Source organism: Crotalus tigris, unplaced genomic scaffold (genome assembly GCF_016545835.1).
Source record: "Crotalus tigris isolate CLP2741 ecotype Arizona unplaced genomic scaffold, ASM1654583v1 scf7180000019601.482383, whole genome shotgun sequence".
Taxonomy (NCBI): domain Eukaryota; kingdom Metazoa; phylum Chordata; class Lepidosauria; order Squamata; family Viperidae; genus Crotalus; species Crotalus tigris.
In genome coordinates this window covers 338,916-363,677 of record NW_024097617.1, presented here as the reverse complement: position 1 = coordinate 363,677, position 24,762 = coordinate 338,916, and the positions used below count along the sequence as shown (strand labels likewise).

Here is a 24,762-nt window from a genome sequence, read left to right as displayed (position 1 = left end):
ACCATCGTTACGTGAGAATGCATCTGGGGGGGGAGCGGGGCGGGAGGAAAGGCCCTTGTCCTTTCAGGGCGCAAAGGGGGTCCCGATGGCGGTGCTAGGAAATTGGGGGGGGATCCCCATTTTAGGCCAGGCGGCGGCGGTTGGTTCTCCCTAGCAACGGACCAGGCCGCCGTCGTCTCCAGGGGGCGTGGCGGCGCCCGCGCATGCGCTGCGCCCCACTTCCGCCCGGGTAAGGGAACGTGTCCCTGGGCGCTGCGGGGCCGCCTCTGCCGGGTCGGAAGTGCGGGCTGCGTCGGGCATTGGCGGCGATGGAGCAGGCCGAGGCGCACAACGGCAGCGGGGCGGCCGAAGCCCCCACGGCCGGCACGCGGCCCCCGGCCACCGCCGAGGGCATGGCGCTGGCCTACGGCAGCCTGGTGGTCATGGCCCTGCTGCCCATCTTCTTCGGGGCGCTGCGCTCCGTCACTTGCGCCAAAGGGAAGGTGAGCAGGAGGAGAGCCTCCCCAGGCGGGGTCAGTCTACCTTAGTTGGGCATCCTAGAAGAGGGGGGTCTTCATTCCCTATAGTTAAACGTGGCCCTTTTAAGAAGGGGTGGACTTCAAGTCCCAGAATTCCCCAGCCAGCAAAGCTGGCTGGGGAATTCTGGGACTTGAAGTCCACCCCTTCTTAAAAGGGCCACGCTTTTGACAAAAGCATCCCTATACAGCTAATCCTCGACTTACAACCATTTCATTTAGTGACCGGTTCAAAGTTACAACGGGCACTGAAAAAAAGTGACCGTCTTTCACACTGAACATCGGTCATATTGATCAGAATGTTATCCTTTATAAATTAGCATTGATCATAATCAACAAGCTGGGCCCACTGATTCCCCTTGAGGCTGTCTCCCGGGGTTGTGTGATTTCCCCCTTTGCCGCCTCCTGACGAGTCGGGAATGGGGAGAACCGGATTCGCTTAACGACTGGGTGACTCGCTTAGCGGCAGTGATTCGGTGAACGTGTTGCACAGTAGGGCAAACCGACTCCCGTTGAAGATGGTTTGCTGTGGCCCGGGATTGTGCGATTCCCCTTTTGCCACTTTCTGACGGGCAGAGTTGGGAATGGGGAAAACAGGATTCGCTTAACGACGGTGTGACTCTCTTAACGATGGCAGCGATTTGCCGAACATGTAAAATGGGGCAAAATTTAGCTTAAAACGCCTCGCTTAGCGACAGAAATTGGGTTCCATTGTGGATGTAAGTCGGGGACTATCTGTAGTCACTCTTATTTGGGGGTGGGGTCTTTTTCTCCCTCCTGGCTTCCCCCTTGGCTGGATCTGCCCATCTATCCCAGCAGTCTTGTCTGCTGCCTGGGATCCAACAAGGATGGGGAGGGGGGAAAAGGGGGCACCATGTATAGAAATGGGGTGTGCCTTGTCTGCCCCCCCCCCGCTGGCCTTTTTCTGGCCTGGGGTGTGTGTGAAAGATCAGCTGATTCCCAGGATTAATGCAAAGGATTGTGCCAACAGGTGAGTAAAGGTATATGCCCCCCCTCTTGTTCTCGCTTTGCATGGGGGGGGGAGACCCACAAATGTTTGCCTTTTTTTCCTGTTTGGTTTCTGCTTCTTCGCCTCTTTATATTTCGTATTTCTAAACCGCCTGTCTCCCTCAAAAAGGGACTTTACTAATGTAACAACAGATAAATCAAGCAATGGATAAAAATTTAATTAGGGTTTAAAATTTTTAAATGATGGAATTTAGAATATAGTCTCTTCCCTCTTCCAAAGATTCCTCTACATGTGGTTCTTTCTCTTTCTTTCTTTCTTTCTTTCTTTCTTTCTTTCTTTCTTTCTTTCTTTCTTTCTTTCTTTCTTCCCTCCTTTCTTTCCTTCCTCCCCCCTTCCTTCCCTCCTATTCTTTCTTCCATTTCTTTCTTCTCTCCCTTTCTTTTTTCCTTCCTTCCTTCCTTCCTCCCTCCTTTCTTTCTTTCTTTCTTTCTTTCTTTCTTTCTTTCTTTCTTCCCTCCCCTCCTTTCTTTCCTTCCTCCCTCCCTCCCTCCCTCCCTCCATTCTTTCTTTTTTACCCTTCTTCCCTTTCTTTTTTCCTTCCTTCCTCCCTCCCTCCCTCCCTCTCTCTTTCTTTCTTTCTTTCTTTCTTTCTTTCTTTCTTTCTTTCTTTCTTTCTTTCATCTTTCTTCCCTCCCTTTCTCTTTTTCTTCCTTCCTCTTTCTTTCCTTCTTTCTTTTTTTCTCTTTTTTCTCCCCTTCCTTCCTTCCCTTCCTTCCTTCCTTCCCTCCCTCCATTCTTTCTTTCTTTTCTTCCAGTCCTCCCTTTCTCTTTCTTTTTTCTCTCCCTCTTTCTTTTTTCCTCCCTCCTTCCCTCCCTCCTTTCTTTTTTCTTTTTTTCTGTCTTCCCTCCCTCCCTTTCTCTTTTTTCCTTCCTTCCTCCCTCCCTTACTCTGTCTTCCCTCCCTCCCTTTCTCTTTTTTCCTTCCTTCCTTCCTTCCTTCCTCCCTCCCTCCCTCCCTCTCTCTCTCTCTCTCTTTCTTTCTTTCTTTCTTTCCTCCCCCTTCCCTCCCTCCCTCCATTCTCTTTCTTTCTTTTGTTCCCTTTCTCTTTCCTCTCCCTCTTTCTTTTACACTCCTTCTTTCTTTCTTTCTTTCTTTCTTTCTCTCTCTCTCTCTCTCTCTCTCTCTCTCTCTCTTTCTTTCTTTCTTTCTTTCTTTCTCCTCCCTCCCCTCTTGCCTCACTCCCCCTTAAAGAAGCCAAGATTTTTGATGGCGGGGTGGATCTAGTTCCCCCCAATATTTTTTCCTTCCCCTTCTTGAATGTGTACCGTGAGCATTCTTCACGTGTGTGAGCCAAACTAGGCAAAGCACTGACGTGTTAGTAGCCAAGAGGGCCGAATGAGGAAGACGTCCCACCTCTAACAGACTTCAGCTGCTTCCTTTGCTGGAAATTATGGCTAAATGAGTGTCAGGGAGGATGCATTGACCCTTGCAGAAGGTCTGGATTTGCATAGGATGTGCTCATTCTGGATTCAGCTGCTGACGTTTGCAGCAGCTGTCCAGTTTCAGCCTATAATTCTATTATTTCTGCACCATATTTGAAGTGTGGGTTCTAACAGCTGCTGGTGTCTGCTGGCGTCTGAATCCCTCAGTGTGGTTTTAATCCATTGTGGTTAAAGCTTTTAAGAGGGGATCACCCAGATCCTTTGCAAGTACTTTGGGATGCGCAAATACTTTGAAATCTTGCATCCAGTTCTGATTACCACAGTATAAAAAAAAGCTTTTGAAACTCTTTTAGAAAGAGTCCAGAGGAGAGCAACAAAGATGAAGAGGAAGCTGGAGGTTAAAACATATGAAGGACAGTTGCTGGAACTGGCTATGTCTACTTTAATGAAAAGAAGGACTAGGGCAGGGGTAGGCAACCTTGCCTCTTTTATGACTCGTGGACTTCAACTCCCAGAATTCCTCAGCCAGCCATGCTGAGGGGAAAGGGAGAGGTTCCAAGCTGAGCCATGCTGGCTCAGGAATTCTGGGAGTTGAAGTCCACGAGTCATGAGGGGGCCATAGTTCCCCCATGCTGGCTCAGGAATTCTGGGAGTTGAAGTCCACAAGTCATGAAGGGGCCATAGTTCCCCCATGCTGGCTCAGGAATTCTGGGAGTTGAAGTCCACTAGTCATGAGGGGGCTAAGTTTGAAGACCCCTGGTTTAAACATTTAAATATTTTTTCCTCACGATCACGTGATCAAAATTCAGGCATTTGGGCAGGAGTAGGCAGCCTTGGCTCTTTTATGAATCGTGGACTTCAACTCCCAGAATTCCTGAGCCAGCCATGCTGAGTGGAAAGGGAGAGGTTTCCAAGCTGAGCCACGCTGGCTCAGGAATTCTGGGAGTTGAAGTCCATGAGTCATAAAAGAGCCAAGATTGCCTACCCCTGGACTAGTGGGGGGGGGAGTGACATAACAGCAGTATACCAATATTTGAGGGGCTGCCCCAAAGAAGAGGGAGTCAAGCTATTTTCCAAAACGCCTGAAGGCAAAGACAAGAAGCAACGGATGGAAACTCATTAAGGAAAGAAGCAACCTAGAACTAAGGAGAAACTTCCTGACAAAAACAATCAGTGGAATAGCTTGTCTCCTGTAGTTGCACTGGAAAAAGTGCAGAGAAGAGCGACAAAGATGATCAGGGGTCTGGAGGCTAAAACATAATGAAGAACGGTTGCAGGAATTGGGTCTGGCCAGTCTAGAGAAAAGAAAGACCAGGGGTGACAGGATAGCAGTGATTCAATATTTGAGGAGCTGCCCCAAAAAAGAGGGGGTCCACCTATTCTCCAAAGCATCTGAAAGCAGGACAAGAAACAACAGGTGGAAATTTATCAAGGAGAGAAGCAACCTGGAACTAAGGAGAAAGTTCCTGACAGAACAATCCACTAGAACCAGTGGCTTGGATGAACAAGTCTATTTCAGGAATCCACAGTTGTCACCGATAGTCCTTGTCTTACAACTGTTTGTTTAGTGACCATTCAAAGTTACAACAGAACTGGAAAAAAAATGGACATGACTGGTTTTCACGCTTAATGACCATTGCAGCATCCCCTTGGTCACGTGATCAAAATTCAGCCACTGGGTGACTGATTCATACTTACAATGGTTGCCAGTGCCCCGGGGGGGGTCATGTGATCCCCTTTTGCGACCTTCCGACAAGCAAAGCCAATGGGGGATGCCGGATTCCTTTACTGACTGTGTTACTAATTTAACAACTGCAGCAATTCTTTTAACAATCATGGCAGCAAAAGTTGCAAAAAGGGGCAAAAATCGCTTAAGAACTGCCTTGATTAGCCAACGGAAGTAGTAGTAGTAGTAGTAGTGGTAATAATGATGATGATATAATAATAATAATAAAGTTGGAAGGGACCTTGGAGATCATCTAGTCCAACCCCCTGCTCAGGCAGGAAACCCTAGACCATTTCAGACAAATGGCTGTCCAGTCTCTTCTTAAGAAAACTTCCAGTGTTGGAGCATTCACCGTTTCTGGAGGCAGGTTGTTCCACTGGTTAATTGTTCTAACTGTCAGGAAGTTTCTCCTTAGTTCTAGGTTGCTTCTCTCCTTGATGAGTTTCCATCTGTTGCTTCTTGTCCTGCCTTCAGGCGCTTTGGAGAATAGCTTGACTCCCTCTTTGGGGCAGCCCCTGAGATACTGGAAGGCTGCTATCATGCCCCCCCTCGTCCTTCTCTTCATTAAACTAGACATTCCGAATTCCAGTAAACCTTCCTTATATGTTTTAGCCTCCAGTCCCCTGATCATCTTTGTTGCTCTTCTCTGCACTCTTTTTAGAGTCTCAGCATCTTTTCTACATCGTGGTGACCAAAACTGGATGCAGTATTCCAAGTGTGGCCTTACCAAGACTTTGTAAAGTGGTATTAATACTTCACGTGATCTTGATTCTATCCCTCTGTTAATGCAGCCCAGCACTGTGTTGGCCTTTTTGGCAGCTGCAGCACACGGCTGGCTCTTATTTAAGAGATTGTCCACTAGGATTCTGAGGTCCCTCTCACAGTTACTACTATTGAGCAAGGTGCCCCCTATACTGTACCTGTACATTTGATTTTTCTTGCCAGTAGAAGTGCTGGGCTCAGTTGTCGTAAGTCAAGGAGTGCCTGTGCTTATTTTCCGAATCACCTTTTTTGCTTTCATCGTATAATAACGTCTGCATTCCACTGATGAGGAATCTTTGTTCCTCCTTCATATGTGGCTGAACTACATTTCTCAGCCAGCGAGGCTTCTGGGTAAAGCATGTTGTAATTCGTCAACATCTGGAGTCTATAAATTTCTCTCGCCCCACCCCATCTCCAACTTCGCCTTTGATTTTCGGAGCAGAATTCTAAAAATTTTCCACAGGTTGCTTTCCAGTCTGATTTAAACCGGATTTTTTTAAAAAACAAAACAAAACTGGGGAACCTTTTCCGAACAGACATTCCTCTAAATATTTTGGATTGCAGTTTGCAACCGGACTCGGTCAGAATAGCCATATGGGCAGGGAGAATGGAAACTGTGATTCAAAACATCTGCACCGGACTGAAAAAGGCTGCAACTGTAGAGTTGTTGTTTTGTTTTAAAAAAAAAAATTCGTTTTGAGGTGGGGGAGAAAAAAGTCAAAAGGATTCAAAGTTGTCCCACGAGCCAGCCAAGGGCTCCATGTCACAAAAGGGATATTTAGCAGGAGCGTCCTTCAGACTAAATCAAAAAAAGAAGAAAATTAAAACAGCTGTGTTGCTTGTAGAACAGTGGTTCTCAACCTTTTTAATGCCGCGACCCCCAACTAGTCGTAAGTCAAGGACTACCCAACCGGTCGTAAGTCGAGGATTACCCAACCGGTTGTAAGTCGAGGACTTTCCCTGCCCGGGAGCGCCGCGCATGCGTGGTGCTGCCCCTGCGCCAGCCGAGGCGTAGCTGGCAAGCGGCAGAGGAGGCGCAGGCCGACCACCAGCTGGGCCATCAGCTGGCCCATCCCAAGAGAGGTAAGGCATCCACTGGGCTCCACGCGCGCCAGCAACCCTCCCTGCACCCGCCGGCCTCCCAGCCCTGGCCCTCTTCTACTTACATTTTTAGTAGTTGCTCAGCAGGGAGAGGTGGAAGCTTCCAGACAGCTCGCCTTTACTGCAGACAACTTGCAGCACCGTTTGCAGACTGGGACTTTTGGTGGGCTCAGCAGGGCAAAGACAGCCTGGACAATTCCTATTGGCTTTTGAAAGCCAATAGAATTAGACTCTATTCAAGAGAGTCTCTTCTATTGGCTTTCAAAAGCCAATAGAATAAAAGGGAGCAGCACAGCTAAGGAAAAGGGGGAAAAAAATGGCGGACTGCGTTGTTTGGCGACCCCCGTGAAATGGTCATTCGACTCCAAATGGGGTCCCGACCCACAGGTTGAGAACCACTGTTTTAGCATATGACGCCTTCCTGGGAAGGGGCGAATTTGTCTCCGGTCACTGTGGAGGGATGCCTGCTTGAGCAGTGCTTCTGAGGGGTGTAAAAACCCACAACCACAACCATTGGCGGGGCTTGCCTTGTGCCACAACCTCTGCTGTGGAATGAGGAGGGGTTGAGTTGCTGTGGATCAAGTAGGCCAAGTGGTCTTCAAACTGGGCCACTGTAAACCTTGTGGACTTCAACTCCCAGAATTCCTCAGCCAGCCAACCGTGAATTGTGGGAACTGAAGTCCACAAGTCTTAAAAGTTGCCAACTCTGGAGAACCTGCAATAGATCCTCAAGGTGACTTCAGATGTTCTATCATATCTCGTTACAGCAGTGTTTCCCAAACTTGACAATTTTAAGGCATGTGGGACTCCAACTCCCAGAATGCCTCAGCCAGCCCTGAGGGATGGCTAAGGGATTCTGGGAGTTGAAGTCCACAAGTCTTAAAGTGGCCCAGTTTGGAGACCCCTGAAGTAGGCTGTCCTTTGAGCTTCCTCGCAAGAGTCTGGATTCTGCCTGCGACATCGTGGGTGGATTGAACCGTGACCAATTTCTCTTCCAGAATGCTTCGGATATGCCAGAAACCATCACCAGCCGAGACGCGGCCCGTTTTCCGATCGTTGCTAGCTGTACTCTCCTAGGACTCTATCTCTTTTTCAAAGTAAGTCAAACGACAGAAGTCCCTTTGCTGGGACAGCCTTTTTCCGTGGGGTCCTTGGTGCTCTCTGAGCTGGGTTGCTCTCTTGCAGACATTTCATGATCCAACTAGGGAACATCATCAGTGTTAGAAGAGAGTGGGGTGTGTGGAGAGGAGGAGGAGGAGGAGGGAGACTGTAGGGTCCTTGGTGCTCTCTGAGCTGGGTGGTTTTCTTGCAGACGTTTCATGACCCAACTAGGTAACATTATCAGTGCTGGAAAGAAGAGTTTGTGTGGAGGAGGAGGAGGAGGAGGATGACGACTGTGTGGCCCTTGGAACTCTCTGACCTTGGCTGTTTTCTTACAGACATTTCATTACCAAATTACGTAACATCATCAGTGCTACAAGGGAATGGGGTTTGTGGAGAGGAGGAGGAGACTGTGAGGTCCTCCGTGCTCTCCGAGCTTGGTTGTTTTCTTGCAAACCTTTCATGACCCAACTAGGTAACGCCATCAGTGCTGGAAGGGAGTGGGGCTTTTGCTCTCTCTTTATATTTCAGTTTTCTTCTAATTGGAAGCTAATCCAATATGTTTGTCCTGTGGCCAGGAAGGGATTGTGGTTCCTCTTGGAGATGGAAGAAGCTTTTCCAACCATCTCTTGGAAAGGAATTTGAAGCTTCTGGAGACCAATCATGACGTCACGTCTTGAACTGCTGGGTCTGGTTTGGTCTGCCATGTACGGGAGGCGCTGCTTTCATTCAGACGGAATACGGCTGTTTTGTTTGCTAAAGGTCAAGAAAGCAACAGATAATTACAGACCGGTTACTCCTGCCTTTAAATAGAAGTTTGTGCGGGGTGTTTAGTGTTAGAGATCTGCGGTTTGGCAACAAAGCGAAGGTGGATTATTTGCAGTGAAAGCAGAGGGGCGGATTGCACGAAAAGCAAATGCAAACTTTAAAGCAACTTAGTTATAAAATGAATTAGCCTCAAATTAGCAGATCGCCCAGAAGCGATCCCTCTGCAGTTTGATGCTCTTCGATATAGAATAAAATATTCAAGAGTAGTTCCTCAGGCAGACCTGAAAAAATGCCAGAACCAAACAGGAAAAATTCCAATATTTTATAATCAGTGATGTAAATATAGGGAAGAGGCCTCGGGGCTGTTTCTTAGGAAGGCATTTATTTGCAACTAGCATTTTGAGTCCTCCCAATTTACTGTAAGAGGCAGTGTTTCTCCATCTTGGCAATTTGAAGGTGGGTGGACTTCAACTCCCAAAATCCCCCAGTCAGGAACTAGAAATTGCGCTGTCCTGGTGATTGGCCCAAAGTCACCCAGCCAGCTTTCATGCGTAAGGCGGGACTAGAACTCACTGTCTCCTGGTGATTGGCCCAAAGTCACCTAGCCGGCTTTCTTGCCTAATGTGAGATTAGAACTCACCGTCTCCTGGTCATTGGTCCAAAGTCACCCAGCTGGTTTTCGTGCCTAAGGCGGGACTAGAACTCACTGTTTCCTGGTGCTTGGCCCAAAGTCACCCAGCCGCTTTTCATGTCTAAGGGTGGACTAGAATTTAAAATTTCCCGGTTTCTAGTCCAGTGCCTTAACCTCTAGACCAGGGATAGGCAACCTTGCTCTTTTATGACTCGTGGACTTCAACTGCCAGAATTCCTGAGCCAGCATGGCTCAGCTTGGAAATCTCTCCCTTTCCCCTCAGCATGGCTGGCTCAGGAATTCTGGGAGTTGAAGTCCACAAGTCATAAAAGAGCCCAGGTTCCCCACTCCTGTCCTATATCAGGGGTCCTCAACGTTGGCAACTTAAAACTTGTGGACTTCAACTGCCAGAATTCCTGAGCCAGCATGGCTCAGCTTGGAAACCTCTGCCTTTCCCCTCAGCGTGGCTGGCTCAGGAATTCTGGGAGTTGAAGTCCACGACTCCTAAAAGAGCCAATGTTGTCTACCCCTGCCCAAATCCCTGAATTTTGATCACGTGATTGTGAGGAAAAAAATTTAAAACAGGGGTCTTCAAACTTGGCCCTTTCATGACTCGTGGACTTCAACTCCCAGAATTCCTGAGCCAGCATGGCTCAGCTTGGAAACCTCTCCCTTTCCCCTCAGCATGGCTGGCTCAGGAATTCTGGGAGTTGAAGTCCACGAGTCACAAAAGAGCCAAGGTTGCCTAGCCCTGCTCTAGCCAATGCCATACTTGGAGGGTTCCCGCCATGTCCCCCACGAGATGTTGAACTGAACTGGATTTCAGGCTGTTTCCCCCTTGCCAGCTCATTTGCCAGTCCTGGGCAACTGGGCATTGCGGACTGCGCCCTCAGGCCAGCAAGCTTTCCAATTGGCAAATTGTGTTTCCTGCAAGGTGATGTTTTATTTTCAAACATTTGGCAACTCCAGATGCTTAGAAAGCTGTTGTTGGAAGTCAGATGACTGGAGGCTGCTTCTGAGAATAACCACAAGAAATGAGGAACAGTTGCTGGCTGTATTGCACAGGTGGCCGTTAACGTTGCAACCATTTGTTCAAGTGACAGCCCTGAAAAAAAGGACCGTTTTTCACACTAAGAATAGAATAGAATAAAAGAGCTGGAAGGGACCTTGGAGGTCCTCTGGTCCAACCCCCTGCTCAGGCAAAAAACCCTATAGCCTTTCAGAGAAATGGCTGTCCAGTCTTTTCTTAAAAACATCCAGTATTGGAATTGGAATAGGAATAGGAATAGAGTAGAATAGAATAGAATAGAATAGAATAGAATAGAATAGAATAGAATAGAATAGAATAGAATAGAATAGAATAGAATAGAATAGACAAATGACTGTCTAGTTTCTTCTTAAAAACTTCCAGTGTTGGAGTATCCACAGCTTATGGAGGCAGGTTGTTCCACTGGTTAATTGTCCTCACTGTCAGGAAGTTTCTCCTTAGCTCTAGATTGTTTCTCTCCTTGATGAGTTTCCATCCGTTGCTTCTTGTCCTGCCTTCAGGGACTCTGGAGAATAGCTTGACTCCCTCTTCTTTGGGGCAGCCCCTGAGATACTGGAAGACTGCTATCATGTTCCCCCTCATCCTTCTCTTCGTTAAACTAGACATACCCAATTCCAGCAACAGTTCCTTATATGTTCCAGCCTCCAGTCCCCTGATCATCTTTGTTGCTCTTCTCTGCACTCTTTTTAGAATCTCAACATCTTTTTTACATTGTGGTGACCAAAACTGGATGCCGTATTCCAAGTGTGGCCTTACCAAGGCCTTTTAAAGCTGTGGAGTTTGTAGAGTGAAGGCGAAGGGGAGTAGGAGGAGGAGAACCGTGGGTTCCTTGGGGTTCTCTGAGCTGGGTGGTTTTCTTGTACACGTTTCATGATCCAACTAGGTAACATCATTAGTAGTAGAAGGGAAGAGGGGTTGATGTCACCAACATGGGTCATGAAACATCTGGAAGAAAACAAACAAACTCAGAGAGCACCAAGGACCCAAGAATCATTGTCGTCGTCGTCCTCCTCCTCCTCCTCCTCCTCCTCCTCCTCCTCCTCCTCCTCCTCGCAAGCCCCACTCCTTTCTAACACTGATGATCTTCCGTAGTTGGGTTACGAAATGTCCACAAGAGAACTGCAGCCACCACTTCCTATAGTTCCCCTCCCCTATTAAAAGGTAAATCTGGTGGTGTTTCTGATGTATTTAAGGTTGCCCACCTAGCAAATGTTCTCCTGTGGAAGAAGTGAGCTTTTTTCTCAAGGGTCCTCTGAATACCCAAAGGTATTTTTCTTTTTTCAGAGGGAAACGGAGGTAAATACACCAACACCTGTCAGGCCTCGTAAAGATAGGACTTGCTAGTGGCTTAATCTATTTTTATTATTTGTTTGTAGATTTCCCCCCCCCCCAGTCCAGGGGTAGGCAACCTTGGTCCTTTTATGACTCGTGGACTTCAACTCCCAAAATTCCTGAGCCAGCACAGGGGAACTATGCTCCCTTCACGACTCGTGGACTTCAACTCCCAGAATTCCTGAGCCAGCATGGGGGAACTATGGCCCCCTTCATGACTCGTGGACTTCAATTCCCAGAATTCCTGAGCCAGCATGGGGGAACTATGGCCCCCTCATGACTGGTGGACTCCAACTCCCAGAATTCCTGAGCCAGCACCGGGGAACTATGGCCCCCTCATGATACGTGGACTTCAACTCCCAGAATTCCTGAGCCAGCATGGGGGAACTATGGCCCCTCATGACTGGTGGACTTCAATTCCTAGAATTTCTGAGGCAGCATGGGGGAACTATGGCCCCCTCATGACTGGTGGACTTCAACTCCCAGAATTCCTGAGCCAGCACGGGGGAACTATGGCCCCTCATGACTGGTGGACTTCAACTCCCAGAATTCCTGAGCCAGCATGGGGGAACTATGGCCCCCTCATGACTCGTGGACTTCAACTCCCAGAATTCCTAAGCCAGCATGGGGGAACTGTGGCCCCTCATGACTTGTGGACTTCAACTCCCAGAATTCCTGAGCCAGCATGGGGGAACTATGGCCCCCCTCATGACTGGTGGACTTCAACTCCCAGAATTCCTGAGCCAGCATGGGGGAACTATGGCCCCCTCATGACTGGTGGACTCCAACTCCCAGAATTCCTGAGCCAGCGTGGCTCAGCTTGGAAACCTCTCCCTTTCCCCTCAGTGTGGCTGGCTCAGGAATTCTGGGAGTTGAAGTCCACCAGTCATAAAAGAGCCGAGGTTGCCTACCCCTGCCCTAGTATCTTAGATTTAATGTACTGGGGTGGGGTGGAGAAAAACTGCAGAACAGGAAATAAAAACAACATTTTTCTTTCTTTGAAACGCTCACGTATAGCATTTGCAATACCTGGGTGTTAACCTGATGTGAGGGGCGGCTGTCACGGCCCGTTAAAACACAATGCGTGACTCAAATTGGAAATATCCTTTGCAATACGATTTGTTTGTCTTGGGTGTTTGTTCTGTGCCTGGAGCTGCTGGCATTTGGATTTTTAAACTGAGGCACCGAACAGCAAAGGAACCTGGGAGATCTATCAGACTTGGACTTGCCCGTCGGCGCAGATCCCTGTTGGCTGTATATTTATTTAATTTTATTTATTTACTAAATTTAAATTTATGTCAGTAGTCCTCAGCTGAGCCCCAAATTTCTGTCGCTTAGCAGAAACATTTGTTAAGTGAGTTTTGCCCCATTTTACGATCTCCCGGCTTGCCACCGTTCGTAAGTGAAACAAAGCATGATAGTTATATAAGTATAATAGAAATAAATAGATACATGGCTGGCATAATATTTGCATTAGATAAGGATATATAGAATTGAAACTGATTATTATTATAACTATTTTTTTCTTTGTTCCACGGTGTTTTTGTCACCTTTCTAAATGCCCTTGTTACGTTTACTTATTTTCCTTCGATCGTGTATGCATTTCTACCCTGATTATCTCTGCGTTTTGTTCTTTTTTTTTCTGTGATTATTTAAAAGCCATCAAAACGAAGTAGCAAACTTGGATTTTTTTTTTTCTAAAGCTCTTACAAAAAAAATGTAAGAAAAATGGAAACTGACCAAAGAGAGAAGCAACCTGGAATTAAGGAGAAAATTCATAACAGTGAGGACAATTAACCAATGGAACAGCTTGCCACCAGAAATTGTAGGTGCTTCATCACTGGAAGTTTTTAAGAAGAGGCTGGACAGTTACTTGTCAGAGATGGTATAGGTTCTCCTGCTTGAGCAGGGGGCTGGACTAGAAGACCTCCAAGGTCCCTTCCAGCTTCTATTCTATTCTATTCTACATTCTATTCTATTATTTCATTCAACAGGAGCTTTGGCGCTTTCATTAGTAGCATTTGTGTTGGAGATGTTCGTTGCCTTGAGTTATGTGTAAAAAAAGTAAAAATAAAGTAGGGATACAAATAACTAATGTTTTTTTTTTTGTTTGTTTTTTAAAATGTCCTGATGGAAAAAGAAAGAGCTTTTGATGAGCTGGCTGGTTGATTATGCTCATGACAAAAATAAAAAGGGTGATGCCCTTTTATGATGTCATTTGTGTCGTTGGGAAACCGGAAGTTCACCTCTCCTGGTTTTTGTTTTACCTCTTAGATCTTCTCTCAAGAATATATCAACCTGCTGCTCTCCATGTATTTCTTCGTCCTCGGGATCCTCGCCCTGTCCCACACCATCAGGTAACGTGAAGAAACGTGAACAATGTATTGTGAGTGCAAAACATCAGAAAAGCTTGTTAATGCCAGGATTTTTTTAAAAAATTTATTTAACGAATTGATATGTGGCCCATCTCACTGTCTCGAGCGACGCGAAACAGAGAAAAGCTTTTGCTTTATAATATACATACATACATACATACATACATATATAAACAAACATAAACAGGACACGAGACTTATTGTTCATATTGTTCATATTAGTAAAGTTGGAAGGGACCTTGGAGGTCATCTAGTCCAACCCCCTGGTCGGGCAGGAAAGTATGTGACTTGACTGACTTATGACTGACCTCCTTGGGGATACTTATAACCCATTTCTGAGCCCCCTCCCTGTAGTTACTTGCACTTCAGGTGCCCTACAGTCAGCCCCCCATTTATGTCACTGCGGTCACATGATCCCATTTTATGGCCGTTTCCTCCCCCCCCCCCCAAAAAAACCCTGGCCTTCCAGTTTTTAGCAGAAACACCCTGTCGGTTCCTTAGCGATTGCAGCATTTGCTTTACGACAGTGGCCTTCATTTTACAACCACCGTCTTGCCTTAACGGCCTCCACAAAACAAGTCACAAAATCAGCTCGTCCCAATTGGGTGCCTCAACTTTACAGCTGTCCTGACTTGGGACCTTAACGGGCAGCCTCTATTAGAGTCGTAAGTGGAGGACTACCTGTATACATTGAAACGCACAGGCACTTTTAACCAGCTCTTTGGTTCACTTAATGTCCGCTGCATCCACTTCACGATGGCTGCAAAAAAACTGGTTTGGTTACAAGGTGTGTGGACCGTCATGACGTACGATCATGATAGGGAGGCTGTCTTACGGTCAAGGACGATCCGTATCATGCACATCCTGTAGAGCAGGGGCCTTCAAAATTGGCCCTTTTATGACTTTCTGGACTTTAACTCCCAGAATTCCTCAGCTAGGCATGCTGGCTGAGGAATTCTGGGAGTTGAAGTCCACAAGCAGAGGTCTTCAAAGTTGGCCCTTTGATGACTCGTGGACTTCAACTCCCAGAATTCCTGAGCCAGCCATGCTGAGGGGAAAGGGAGAGGTTTCCAAGCTGAGCCATGCTGGCTCAGGAATTCTGGGAGTTGAAGTCCACGAGTCATGAGGGGGGCCATAGTTCCCCCATACTGGCTCAGGAATTCTGGGAGTTGAAGTCCACCAGTCATGAGGGGGCCATAGTTCCCCCATGCTGGCTGAGGAATTCTGGGAGTTGAAGTCCACCAGTCATCAAAGGGCCAAGTTTCAAGAACCCTGCTATAGAATATATACGGCAGGTATGAGTATTTTGAGGAAATCTTGAAGGAACATTCTGGAAAAAAAGAGGCCTAGTTCAGATTTTTGTGGGCTGCTTTGTGGCTCCGCGGCTGGAAGAGAGGTAATTATCACTAAATGTAGAAGAAGGGTAAGATTTCTGCTTTTTTCCCCCTCATAAAGAATGTAATACAGGTATGTAGTCCTAAACCAGGAGTCTTCAAACTTGGCTCTTTCATGACTTCTGGACTTCACTTCCCAGAATTCCTCAGCCAGGCATGCGTGGCTGGCTGAGGAATTCTGGGAGTTGAAGTCCATAAGTCATCAAAGGGCCAACTCTGAAGACCCCTGCTGTAGAGTTTTCTGTACCTGGAATATCCCTTTTTATTTATACCTGGTTTGGTTATTCCTTCATTTCTCCACCAATGCAGAAATTTAAGTCTTCGGAGTCAATGAAAGCAAAAAAACCCTCTTGGAGGCCTCTCATCATTTACAAATAAAGGTGTCCAGCCTATTATTGCACATAAAGGAAAGGTTAAAATCCTGGCAGAGTCTCTAAGTTTAATAGTTAACTTGCCTAATCAGATGGGAAACGGGCACCCAGCTGGCTGCTGAACTCCCTCTCTTGTTTTAAAAAATAAGAATATTTATCTGTAGGTGGAGAGAAATCTGCCATCTTTTAGTAATAGTAATAGTAGTAAAGTTGGAAGGGACCTTGGAGGTCATCTAGTCCAACCCGCTGCTCAGGCAGGAAACCCTACACCATTTCGGACAAATGGCTGTCTAGGCTCTTCTTAAAAACTTCCAGTGTTGGAGCATTTACTGCTTCTGGAGACAGGCTGTTCCACTGATTAATTGTTCTCACTGTCAGGAAGTTTCTCCTTAGTTCTAGGTTGCTTCTCTCCTTGATTAGTTTCCACCCATTGCTTCTTGTCCTGTCTTCAGGTCTTGTCCTGCCTTAAGGCCAGCTTTTCCTTTTAAAAAAAACCAAAAGACTCCTCAAAAGCCGGGCGAGTTTTTAAAAAGTTTGATTTTGATCTCCAGGTGACAAAATAAGACTCAGGCTGTCTTGCTTGGTTTGCCCATTGCCGTGCCTTAACAACCAGAAAATGGAGGATTTTAGGAATATTGGAAAAAATATATACTAAATTGTCATTTATTAAAACAATAAGAATTGTATTAACTCAATGTTCGCAAAAACAGATGTTTCGGGGAAAGAAGAAATCAACTAAAATTAATATATGGAATACAGGCTATAGAAATCAATTGTTAAGGAGTGTTTTTACAAATGTAACCCAGACAACACACTGTTTACCAATTATTGAGTGACTTATGCTTGCAAAAAAAATAATACAAAATATAATACAAAAAGAAAAAAGAAAATGGAGGATTATCTTGCCTTCAGACGTTGTAGGTGCTTCCTCCACTGGAGATTTTTAAGAAGAGCCTGGACAGTCACTTGTCTGCAATGGTATAGGGTCTCCTGCTGGAGCGGGGGCTGGACTAGATGACCACCGGCTCTATTCTGATTCTGAATTTTTCGAGGTCTTGTTTATATGGTTAGTGAGTTTGGGGTGTGCAGCCTTGCATCCCCCTATGGGATGTCACCAACTATGGGGGGGGGCTAACACTGATTTTTCTGGAGAATTTCAAAATCCCTCCAGAAACAAGGCTTATTGGCTGCCCATTAGCTTCCAGGTCTCAATTCCAGGTGCCAGTTGTCACTTTTAAATCCCTCCATAGCTTAAGGAGCATCATCCCTGTGGAGATAAAATTGCTCCCCTCCGTGATACTCTTTTGGCCCTGGTTTTGTCAGGGGGGCTGGGGACCCCCGGGTGATACAGAGCCCATCAAGAATAGAATAGGAATGGGATGGGATAGGGTAGAGTAGGGTAGGGTAGGGTAGAGTGGAGTGGAGTGGAGTAGAGTAGAGTAGAGTAGAAAAGAAAATATGGGATGGGATGGGATGGGATGGAATAGAATAGAATAGAATAGAATAGAATAGAATAGAATAGAATAGAATAGAATAGAAAATATGGGATGGAATAGAAAAGATTGGAATGGAATAGAATAGAATAGAAAATATGGAATGGAATAGAATAGAATAGAAAATTAGAATCAAATAGAAAATTAGAGTAGAGTAGAAAAGAAAAGAAAATATGGAATGGAATAGAATAGAATAGAATAGAAAATATGAAATGGCATGGCATGGCATGGCATGGCATGGCATAGAACAGAATAGAATAAAATAACAGTTGGGATGGGACTTTGGAGGTCTTCAATCCCCTGCTCAGGCAGGCAACCTTGGCTCTTTTGTGACTCGTGGACTTCAGCTCCCAGAATTCCTGAACCAGCATGGGGGAACTATGGCCCCCTTCATGGCTTGTGGACTTCAACTCCCAGAATTCCTGAGCCAGCATGGGGGAACTATGGCCCCCTCATGACTCATGGACTTCAACTCCCAGAATTCCTGAGCCAGCATGAGAGAACTATGGCCCCCTCATGATTCGTGGACTTCAACTCCCAGAATTCCTGAGCTAGCCTGCTTCAGCTTGGAAACCTCTTCCTTTCCCCTTAGCAAGGCTGGCTCAGGAATTCTGGGAGTTGAAGTCCACCAATCATCAAAGGGCCAAGTTTGATGACCCCTGCCCTCCACCATTTCAGACAAATGGTTGTCTAATCTCTTCTTAATAACTTCCAGTATTGGAGCATCCACAACATCTGGAATTTGGCTGGTTTGATGTCACCAGGACGTGAGTTTCACGGGGTTTGTATAGGTTGTCCTCCACTTACAACCGTTCGTTTAGTGACCATTCAAAGTTACAACAGCACTGAAAAAAGTGACTTAGAACCGTTTTTGAGCCTTACAGCCATTACAGCCTCCCCAGGGTCACGTGATCAAAATTTGGACGTTTGGCCACTGATTCATATTTACGACGGTTTGTAGTGTCCCGGGGTCACACGATCCCCTTTTGCGCCCTTCCGATGAGCAAAGTCAATGGGGCGGCCAGTTTCACTTAACGCCCGTGTGACTAATTTAACAACTGCAGCGATTCACTTAACAAAGGTGGCAAGAGAGGTCGTAAAATGGGACAAAACTCATTTAACAAATTTTTCGCTTAGCGGCATACATTCTGGGCTCAGTCACGGTCGTAAGTCAAGGACTTACCTGTACTTGGGATTTTATTTCTCTTAAGCTAACCCAGAGTCACCCTCAGTGACTTGGGCAACCGTATACATTTTCTTTTTTTTTAAATAATATTAATTTTCCAATTTTACATTTACGTATTTAAAAAGCAACGCGGTGACTGGGTTAATCAATAGTTCCATAACAAAATCTTTAATACAAATGTCAGGTTCCAACATTAGATATTTCTTCTCTTTTTCCTTTAACATTTACTGTCTCGTATTCAAGCTAATACAGTTCTTATTATATTAATTTAGTAAAAACATCATTATTATATTGATCAATAAATTTTTAGCTTATACATATCTTAATTACATTCAATCTTCATAAACAATCCATATCCTGTTATTAATTTTTTTTCCCCAGTTTTTAGTTTCTCATCAATATTCCAATTTAACCTTTGATATTTATAATTTTTAGGCTTTAGATAACCAAGATTTCCCTTATCTCAATTCATAACAAAATATAATATCCAAAATACACATTTTATCTATTTGAATGTAATCTTGTTCTATTTCCTAAGAGTGATCTATTTCCCACCATATTAATTCATCTCCTTAATAATACAATATCCCCTTTAATAAATAAAAACCGTTAGCTATATTACCTGGGTTAATCAATAAATCAAACATATTCATAACAATTTTCTTTTTCCTTTTAGGTCTAATTTTTAAAAGCAGACAAAGTCCTTATTTTCAACTAATTTCCAAGTATTTTAAATCTAACGACCAGAATTCCCCTTATCTCAACTTCTCCCTTTAACCCTCTAATTAATAATATGAAATCCCCTCTAAGAAGTCAAAACCCCAATTTTCTTCAACCTTGTTCTGGCTTTCTTTCTTTGCCAACTAGGCTTCCATATCAGTGCTTTTAGATTTTACATTTTCTTAACAAATAAATAATAGCTAAATAAACTCAAAGCTTACGGCATTGTCGCAAATCTTCAGATTTCCAGGTTTCACCACCTCGGCCAATTTATCACGCTGACTAAGGAATTCTGGGAGTTGAAGTCCACCCATCTGAAAGTTTATTTGCATGCTGGCTGGGAATTCTGGGAGTTGAAGTCCCCACACCTTAAAGTGCCTGAGATTGAAAAATACTGCTGTTACTATTTGGTATTCCTTGAGTTAATTTTATAAACGTATTTCTCTGGGATTTTGATTTTCCTTACATACAGTTGCTGTTTGTCGGTTATGCCTTTTAAAACGACGGCTCCTTCCCTTCTTTCTCCCTTTTCCTTCCTCTTTCTCCCATCTCGTTTCAGCCCCATGATGAATAAGTGTTTCCCAGTCAACTTTCCCAACAAGCAGTATCAGCTCCTTTTTACTCAAGGCTCTGGGGAAGCAAAGGAAGGTACGTTTGCTCCCTTGTTTGGCCCAGGAGAATTGAAGGATTTCCTCTGTGGATCTTATGACTCCTGCCTTCTATGACTGCTTGTGTACTGCCATACGACAAATGCTCTCCGTATCTTTGCTGACTGCGTTGTGGTGAGGGCAACAAGTGAATTGAGAGAGATGAGAGAGAGAGAGAGAGAGAGAGAGAGAGAGAGAGAGAGAGAGAGAGAGAGAGAGAGAGAGAGAGAGAGATGATAGACAGGTATAGAGAGAGAGAGAGAGAGAGAGATAGATAGATAGATAGATAGATAGATAGATAGATAGATAGATAGATGATAAAACAGAAAGAGATACATAGCTAGAGATAGATGATAGATAGGGATAGATAGATAGATAGATAGATAGATAGATAGATAGATAGATAGATAGATAGATAGAGGTACAGAGATTGATAGAGAGATAGAGAAATGATACAGAGGATAATAAAAGATAGATAGATAGATGATAAGACAGACAGATACATAGCTAGAGATAGATGATAGATAGGGATAGATAGATAGATAGATAGATAGATAGATGATAAGACAGACAGATACATAGCTAGAGATAGATGATAGATAGGGATAGATAGATAGATAGATAGATAGATAGATAGATAGATAGATAGATACAGAGATAGATAGATACAGAGATTGGTAAAGAGATAGATGATAGAGACAGAGGATGATAAAACAGAGCGATGATAAGACAGAAAGAGATACATAGCTAGAGATAGATGATAGATAGGGATAGATAGATAGATGTACAGAGATTGATAGAGAGAGAGAGATGATAGAGACAGAGGATGATAAAACAGATAGATAGATAGATAGATAGATAGATAGATAGATAGATAGATAGATAGATAGATAGTCTTTTAAAAATTAGGCAGATAGAGAGATAGATGATAGAGAAACAGAGATAGATAGTAGAGAGATAGATGATCGATAGATATAGTATACATACTGTAGTTAGAGAGATACTAGTAGATAGATAGTAGAGTGATGATAGAGACAGAGAGAAACCAGTAGTAGAGATGATAGATAGATAAATATAGTAGAGAGAGAGATAGTAGATAGAGAGAGATAATAGATAGGAGAGAGATGATACATAAAGATAAATAGAAGACAGGCAGGCATGCTCTTTCTCATGTGCACACACCCTCTCACCCACACGTCCTCCACAACTAGGCTGGCAGGCACTAACTAGAGTGAAGAACGCCACTAAGTTTGGATCCCTAGAGACTTTAATAGTGGGTGGGCTTCAGGACCCGTTTTATCTCCCAAATCCCTTTTCTTTTTGCTTATTCAAGTTCTATTTTTATTTTATTCAAAAAATTGAAATACAAAGTCCAAAAAAAGGGGGGGGCGGGGGAGAAAAAAAAATGCTACACAAAAAAAGTGCAGAAAAAGAAAAAAAACCCCAAACAGATGTATACATAAATTGTCCCCTTTAGTTGGACTACGGATAAATATATTTGAACTAAGATAACAACCCCTTCCTCCTTGTGGAACAGGCATCTCGCGAAGGGATTCTTTTAAACAAAAAATCCTGATTTTTCGTCACCTTGCTTACATGCCTCCTTCGTCTTTAGGTAAGCCCCCTTCGGCGTATCCTCCCATTTAGTGACCTTGAAAATGGCATTTATTGTCTCCTTCCAGAGATTGTCAACTATGAATTTGACACCAAGGACCTTGTCTGCCTGGCCATGAGCAGCATTGTGGGCGTCTGGTACCTGCTGAGGAAGGTAAGCTGACCTGCTGGTGAGCCAGGTAGAATAACTGATACCACTTTACAAGGCCTTGATAAGACCAGCCTTGGAATCCTGCATCCAGTTTTGGTCACCACAATATAAAAAAGGTGTTGAGACTCTAGAAAGAGTGCAGAGAAGAGCAACAAAGAGGATCAGGGGACTGGAGGCTAAAACATACAAGGAACGGTTGCTGGAATTGAGGATGTCTAGTTTAATGAAGAGGAGGATTATGGGGGGACAGGATAGCAGCGTTCCAATATTTGAGGGGCTGCCCCAAAGAAGAGGGAGTCAAGCTATTCTCCAAAGCACCAGAAGGCAGGACAAGAAGCAACGGATGGAAACTCATCAAGGAGAGAAGCAACCTGGAATTAAGGAGAAACTTCCTGACAGTGAGAACAATTAACCAGTGGAACTGCCTGCCTCCAGACATTGTGGGTGCTCCATCACTGGAAGTTTTTAAGAAGACAGCTGCCTGGCTGAGGAATTCTGGGAGTTGAAGTCCACAAGTCCTAAAAGGGCCAAGTTTGGAGACCCCTGCTATAGAATATATAAGGCAGGTATGAATATTTTGAGGAAATCTTGAAGGAATATTCTGGAAAAAAACAGTAGATAGAGGCCTAGTTCAGATTTTTGTGGGCTGCTTTGTGGTTCCACAGCTGGAAGAGGTAATTATCACTAAATATAGAACAAGGGTAAGATTTCTGCTTTTTTCCCCCCTTATAAAGAATGTAATACAGGTATATAGTCCTAAACCAGGGGTCTTCAAACTGGGCCCTTTGATGACCTGTGGACTTCAACTTCCAGAATTCCTCAGCCAGGCATGCCTGGCTGAGGAATTCTGGGAGTTGAAGTCCACCAGTCATCAAAGGGCCCAGTCTGAAGACCCCTGGCATAGGGTATAATGCAGAGAAGAGCAACAAAGATGATTAGGGGCCTGGAGGGTAAAGTTGCAGGAATTGGGCATGTCTAGTTTTAAGAAGAAATTGGACAAGCATTTGTCTGAGATTGTGTAGATTTTCCTGCTTGAGCGGGGGGTTGGACTAGAAGACCTCCAAAGTCCCTTCCAACTCTGTTATTTTGTTCTGTTAGTTTCCTGAAAAGGAGAACTAGAGGCGACATAATAAACAGCCTTCCAATATCTCAGGGGCTGTCCCAAAGAGGAGGGGCTCCACCTGTCCTCCAAAGCACCTAAAGGCAGGACAAGAAGAAACGGATGGAAACTAATCAAGGAGAGAAGCAACCTGGAAGTAAGGAGCAATTTCCTGACAGTGAGATCAATTAACCAGTGGAACTACCTGCCTCCAGAAGCGGTGAATGCTCCAACACTGGACCTTTTTAAGAAGAGACTGGACAGCCATTTGTCTGAAATGGTATAGGGTTTCCTGCCTGAGCAGGGGGTTGGACTAGATGACCTCCAAGGTCCCTACTTATTCTGTTCTGTTCTCCAAAGCACCAGAAGGCAGGACAAGAAGCAACGGATGGGAACTAACCAAAGAGAGAAGCAACCTAGAACTAAGGAGAAACTTCCTGACAGATCAATTAACCAGTGGAACAACCTGCCTCCAGAAGCGGTGAATGCTCCAACACTGGAAGTCTTCAAGAAGAGACTGGACAGCCCTTTGTCTGAAATGGTACAGGGTTTCCTGCCTGAGCAGGGGGTTGGACTAGATGACCTCCAAGGTCCCTTCCAACTTTATTTTATTATTATTATTACCTCCAAGGTTGGACTAGATGACCGCCAAAATCCCTTCCCGCTGTGTTATTCTCTTATTCTGAGCAGACTGCAGGCAGGAGGATGTGCGTAACCTACGGGCTGGCTTCCCATCAGACCAAGAGGGTGGAATGTGGGGCGAGGGAGTGTTGCTCAGGACTTCCCTTCTCTTTCCTCCAGCACTGGATCGCTAACAACCTCTTTGGCCTGGCCTTCTCTCTCAACGGAGTGGAGCTGTTACACTTGAACAACGTCAGCACGGGCTGCATCTTGCTTGGTGGGCTCTTCATCTATGATGTCTTCTGGGTAAGCCTGCAGCTGGTTTCCTGGCTCAGCAGATCTGCCAACGGTCCAATGGGCAGATCCAGAAAAAAAGAAACTCCCAGGACGTTATTTTTACCAAGCGTGTAAACCAGTGGTTCTCAACCTTTTTAATGCCACGACCCCCAGCCGGTCGTAAGTCAAGGACTACTCAACTGGTGCAGCACCGTTTGCAGAATGGGACTTTTGGCGGGCTCAGCAGGGCAGAGACAGCCTGGACAATTCCTATTGGCTTTTGAAAGCCAATAGAATTAGACTCTATTCAAGAGAGTCTATTCTATTGGCTTTCAAAAGCCAATAGAATAAAAGGGAGTAGCACAGCTAAGGAAAAGGGGGGAAAAATGGTGGACTGCGTTGTTTGGCGACCCCCGTGAAATGGTCGTTTGACCCCAAATGGGGTCCCGACCCACAGGTGGAGAACCACTGGTGTAAACTTTACTGAATACACAATACTGGCGCTGACGAAGCAAAACCAGCACCTGGTTTCCCGGGCAGAAGCTTGCACAGTTAATTCCCTCCTCTTTCCCACAGTCCACCAATCACTCCTGTTCATTTTGCGACGGTCACGCCAGGTTCTTGGGGTCAAGCACCGTCTCGTGGGTAGGGGGTGATGCTTAGTTGCAATTCCCCCCCCCCCCCCACACCCTTGCATCCCATCCTACCTCCTCCCTTTTCTTGGTCAAACCGCGAGCGAAGCGGAATAGAGGGGAAAGTGCGAATCAGCCTGGACAAGATCCTCCCGGACAAGAGCATTAATTTATGGATTAGCTTTTCCTCCCACCGTTTTTATTACTTGTATCAATCACTTCAGCAAGCGGATATAGGTTAATAGTCCTTCCTCCTCCCTATTTTCCACACCACAACAACCCTGTGAGGTGGGCAGGGCTGAGGAAGAAGGACTGGCTCAAAGTCACCCAGCTGGCTTTCGTGCCTAAGGCGGGACTAGAACTCACCCTCTCCTGGTGATTGGCCCAAAGTCACCCAGCCTCTTTCATGCCTAAGGTGGGACTAGAACTCACCGTCTCCTGGTGATTGGCCCAAGGTCACCTAGCCAGCTTTCATGCCTAAGGCGGGACTGGAACTCACCATCTCCAGGTGATTGCCCCTTAGGCTTTCATGCCTAAGGCGGGACTAGAACAAAGAGTCTCCTGGTGATTGGCCCAAAGTCATCCAGCCTCTTTCGTGCCTAAGGTGGGACTAGATCTCACCATCTCCTGATGATTGGCTCAGAGTCATCCAGCTGGCTTTCATGCCTAAGGCGGGACAAGAACTCACCATCTCTTAGTGATTGGCCCAAATTCAGCTGGCTTTCCTGCCTAAGGCAGGACTAGAACTCGCTGTCTCCTGGTGATTGGCCCAAAGTCACCCAGCCT

The 24,762-nt window shown here is 45.4% G+C and overlaps 1 protein-coding gene across 3 annotated transcripts in view; it reads left to right on the top strand.

Moving 5' to 3' along the window:
• The first annotated feature begins 223 nt into the window (after positions 1-223).
• Positions 224-24,762, top strand: part of HM13 (histocompatibility minor 13) — a 38,334-nt gene continuing 13,795 nt past the window's right edge. The window contains exons 1-6 of one of the 3 annotated variants that reach the window (XM_039363847.1): positions 224-512; positions 7,516-7,614; positions 13,672-13,754; positions 19,496-19,584; positions 21,266-21,351; positions 23,249-23,374. In XM_039363847.1, coding sequence (XP_039219781.1) covers positions 309-512; positions 7,516-7,614; positions 13,672-13,754; positions 19,496-19,584; positions 21,266-21,351; positions 23,249-23,374 — 687 coding nt within the window. In that variant the 5' untranslated portion in view covers positions 224-308. The remainder of the gene's footprint in view (positions 513-7,515; positions 7,615-13,671; positions 13,755-19,495; positions 19,585-21,265; positions 21,352-23,248; positions 23,375-24,762) is intronic. The other 2 variants (XM_039363848.1, XM_039363849.1) reach the window with 2 other exon arrangements.